The 4083-nt window shown below is 36.1% G+C and overlaps 1 protein-coding gene across 1 annotated transcript in view; it reads left to right on the top strand.

The window, feature by feature from the left end:
• Positions 1 to 4075, top strand: part of IRAK2 (interleukin 1 receptor associated kinase 2) — a 24872-nt gene extending 20797 nt beyond the window's left edge. Inside the window, exons 9-13 of the mRNA XM_015827208.2 lie at positions 641 to 836; positions 1333 to 1395; positions 2006 to 2206; positions 2375 to 2831; positions 3869 to 4075. Coding sequence (XP_015682694.2) covers positions 641 to 836; positions 1333 to 1395; positions 2006 to 2206; positions 2375 to 2831; positions 3869 to 3981 — 1030 coding nt within the window. The 3' untranslated portion in view covers positions 3982 to 4075. The remainder of the gene's footprint in view (positions 1 to 640; positions 837 to 1332; positions 1396 to 2005; positions 2207 to 2374; positions 2832 to 3868) is intronic.
• Positions 4076 to 4083: the final 8 nt, after the last annotated feature.

Raw genomic sequence — 4083 nt, 5'->3', positions numbered from 1 at the left:
TCTCCCTGCGGCGAGGGGAAGCGGTCCGGAAGTCCATCCTCAGGAGTGCGTGATCTGACCATGACAAGGGCTCTATGACTATCTCCCCCGTTTCCAGATCATTCTGCCACTGGCCAGAGACAAAAATCAGATCCAGTGTGTGACCTCCTATGTGAGTGGGTGCATGAACTAATTGGGTCAAGTCCATGGTCGTCATGGAATGCACCCTCTGTTCTTTTATTCATTTATTCTGCTTATCTCCAGATGTATAGAATTGCCTTTGGTGAGATGGGCAGCGTACAAATTTGATAAATAAAAAATAAATATGAATACATATTTTCTTAAGAAAGTCTTGTTTGCCCTAATTAAGAAATTGTCATGTAAATAAAATATTGCTAGCTGACAGTATTGGCATAATTTATATTTTACGGTATCTTCTTCACATTATGCTTTGTTAGAATTCAAATGTATGTACAGTATTAAAGATCTGAATTAACTGCCATTTCTATTAGCTTTCAAACCAGGTATTGGTCACACGTTTGTTTAACTGATGTTTAACAGTTAACAATGCTGTTTTGATTTGTTTAAGGTTATAATTCACATTCAAAGATCAATGTTGTAACCGATCTTTTGTTTGTATTTTTGTCTCCTGTACAAACAGTTCCAATGTTTTGCTAGATGCAAACTTTGTACCACAACTTGGACATTCTGGTCTTAGGCTTCATCCTGTGGAAAAGAAATCAGAATATACTGTGATAAAAACCAAGGTCTTGCAAGCTTCACTAGCTTATTTCCCAGAAGATTTCGTCAGACATGGGCAGTTAACTGAAAAAGTGGACATATTTGCTTGTGGAATTGTAAGTTGTGGTTCTTCATGACTAATCTTACATAACTCTGCATGCCAAGAATTGGACACGTTTTCCTTTAATTAAGCTTGCTATCTTACTCCAGTGCTTAGACTAGTAAAATGTCAAAATGTTATTTCATAAAATTATGCTTGGAGATCAAAAATGTATGAATAAACTCATTTTCCATGCCACAGCACATTATTTACATGGCAGACATCATTTGTGCTATGTTGTGTCTTGGTGTCTTAAGGAAAAAAGAATTTTGGATTATAAGGCTAGGGAAGACTTCTGCCTAAGATTGAAGAGAGAAGCTGCCTGTCAGCATAGGCAATATTGATCACTATAGACTTGGTTAAGAGCTGGCTTGTATCTGATAGAAAGATTTTCTTCTATGATAGGACTGGATTGCATCTAGATAGTGCCAGATGAACTGTATAGTCTGAGATCAGGATTCTCAGCTGTCCTTTATAATTTTTTAAAAAATTAATTGTAATTATTTTTCTAGATTTTAGCAGAAATACTGACTGGCATGAAAGCAGTGGATGAAAGAAGAAATCCTATTTTTCTGGTATGTAGAAAATATATTTTAGAAGATTTAAATATTTGAAGAAAGACCCTGAGAGTGAGCATTCCTCAGACTGGAGAATGTAGTTTTTGGATCATTGTTATTATTTTATGCAGTTCAGTTGTTCCACATCTACATGAGAAGGATGCTTGAGGGTTCCTTCCTTCCTGTTACGATTTCCCTTCCTTTCCCTTCCTTTCCTTTCCTTTCCTTTCTCTTCCCTTCCCCCACATAAGCAGATGTTGCTGGGGGAAGAGAGAACAAAGGATTGCAAGAGTGGCTGGGCAACTGTCATGGAATGTTTAAAAATGACCACAGCAGCAGCCTGGCAACAGCAGCCACAGCTTCCCAAAATTTCATTCTCTCAAGAGTCATGGATTCTGGATTTGGGGCACATTCTGCAATTTAGCTCATTTGAGGTACCTTTCCTCAAAAACTGTTGCCCTATGATACACCATTTTGCCCTGTTAAAATTTCAGGAACTATTTAGTAATATGTAGAAAACAGGACAATTACTTTCAGCTTCTTTATGTAAGTGAACCAAAAACTTAATAATTCTTTAAAGGACAGAGAAATAACATCATCTGCATTCTTCCAACCTTTTCTTCAACAGAAGGATGCCTTGCTTGAAGAACTCAGAATGGCAAAAGAATTGTCTTGTACTAAGGAGAAAAACTTTGAAAATCTTGCTGCCATACAAATATGTCACAAATACCAAGATAAGCAAACTGTTTGTTTGACAGAAACAGTCTCTTTATGCTTGGCCACGTCTATCTGCATTTGCCTGCGGAAAAAGAATGCAAACACGATAGAGGTAAACCTAATCAGCTTACTAGTGGTGATGCCTTTGCTATATAGTCCTTTTATTTTCTTTATTTTATTTATTAATGTAAGAGAAAGTAAGTAAACATGGAAATAGGGAAATTGTTTTATTTAATGAGGAAAGTAGAAACAATCTATTTAACATTCTTGTCGAAAACAGGTGAGTGAAATGATAGAAATTGCAGATCGTCAAACAAGATCTCAGAACATGTCAGAAAGAAGCAGAAATCTTGGACTCTTCATCAATATTCCAGAAGAAACCAATGATGAACCAGCTAGTCCCTTCAATGTTGACTTCTATGGTCATAACCACAAAGGCTCTGCCAATTCTGGATCTCTAAACTGTGCCACTACATTACCACCTTGTATAAAAGTTTTGCCTCCTGAAACATACTCTGAGCAGAATTTACGGGTACCTTGTGAATCTGATGAATCCTGTAACTTTTCGTGGGAACCTGTAGAACACGCTTCCTGCTGTACACCAACCAAACACAGTCTGGAGTCAGAAAATGTTTCTTGCACTAAACCTCTGATGTCCACAGCAAAAAGTACAGACTCTGATAGAAAAACAAATCAAGAGCAGGGAACAAATGATGGCGCTGCTTGTTCCTCACAAGGTAAAAGGTAATATTTAAATATTCTTTGAAGTTGGTAGAAATTCTGTGGAAAGTTTGATATATCATCATAGAAATAACAATGACATACAACAGTTTCTCCTCAGGTTCTAGTGAGGAGAGTCTGAAACAATGCCTGAAGTCAGCAGTAAATCAGAAAGGGTAAATAAGGTGAAGTAAATGGAAGTCAGTACTGTTTACTGGGAAAATATTCACTCCAATATATATATTTATTCTTGTGCTGATAGGATAGCACTCATATTTAAAAACCTACATGGTGCTGGACGCTCATATGCCAGATATAATAATATATTTTACCACTTTGGCTAGCTGCATTATTTAATGATGATGCTTGCACTGGAGACCTCTAGATTAAATTTTGGAAGTGGTTTGAAATATTGGAGTATGCCTGACAGAATCGTGATCAGAGCTGTCCGTACAGAACATATACTGCTAATTCTATAACTGTTTGGCTAATTGGTTGATTTCTAGGTCTGTTCATTGGGATTATATTCTCTTTCCTATAAATTGAGAGATTTTGACTCATTTTAGCTTTGCAATAGTAACCCTACATGTCAGGTTGAGTTAAGAGAAAGGGACTGAAGTAAAGTCACTCAAGTCAATTTCCATAGCTTAAAGTAGACTTTAACTTAGGTCTCACCAGTCCCTACTTCAGTACCTTATCATTATACCATGTAGACTTAAACTATTAAATCTGATTTTACTATTTTAAATGTTATGACTCCCAAATGCTCTGGATTTGCATCTACACAGACCATAAGATTTCTGTGGAATCCTTGATCTGGCGTTTTTTTCCCCTGGTGGTGCTCAAACACTGGAATTCTTCACATAGGGGGTTCCCTTTGCTTTTGCAGGATTTGGCTTTCAAAAGCAAACTAAGGCCACTCTTTTTCTGATGAATTGTTAATCTGTTAGAAGTTGTGTTGAAAAGCATTCCATAAAAGTTCTCAATGAAATGGGAGATGAAGCTTGTATATTCATTATTTAGGCCAGTGATATTACTTTGTCTTTTATTTCAGCTTTAATGAAAGAAATAAACATCAATGATAAAAAGAAGCAGCTAATGAAAAAAATAGCATTATATGATGAAAATAAGATAAACAGTTATGACCTCTTTGAATCTTCAATATAAATACATTTCTATCAGTTATGACTTCAGAAGATGGAGCATTTCTTCACCAGCAAAATCCATTTTTATAGTACTGTTATACTTGTTATATATACAAGAAAGCTA

Source organism: Protobothrops mucrosquamatus, unplaced genomic scaffold, assembly GCF_001527695.2.
Source record: "Protobothrops mucrosquamatus isolate PMUCROS unplaced genomic scaffold, P.Mucros_1.0 scaffold3564, whole genome shotgun sequence".
NCBI lineage: Eukaryota > Metazoa > Chordata > Lepidosauria > Squamata > Viperidae > Protobothrops > Protobothrops mucrosquamatus.
Note: the sequence above shows the minus strand (reverse complement) of the source record. Positions and strands in the feature narration are given on the sequence as shown.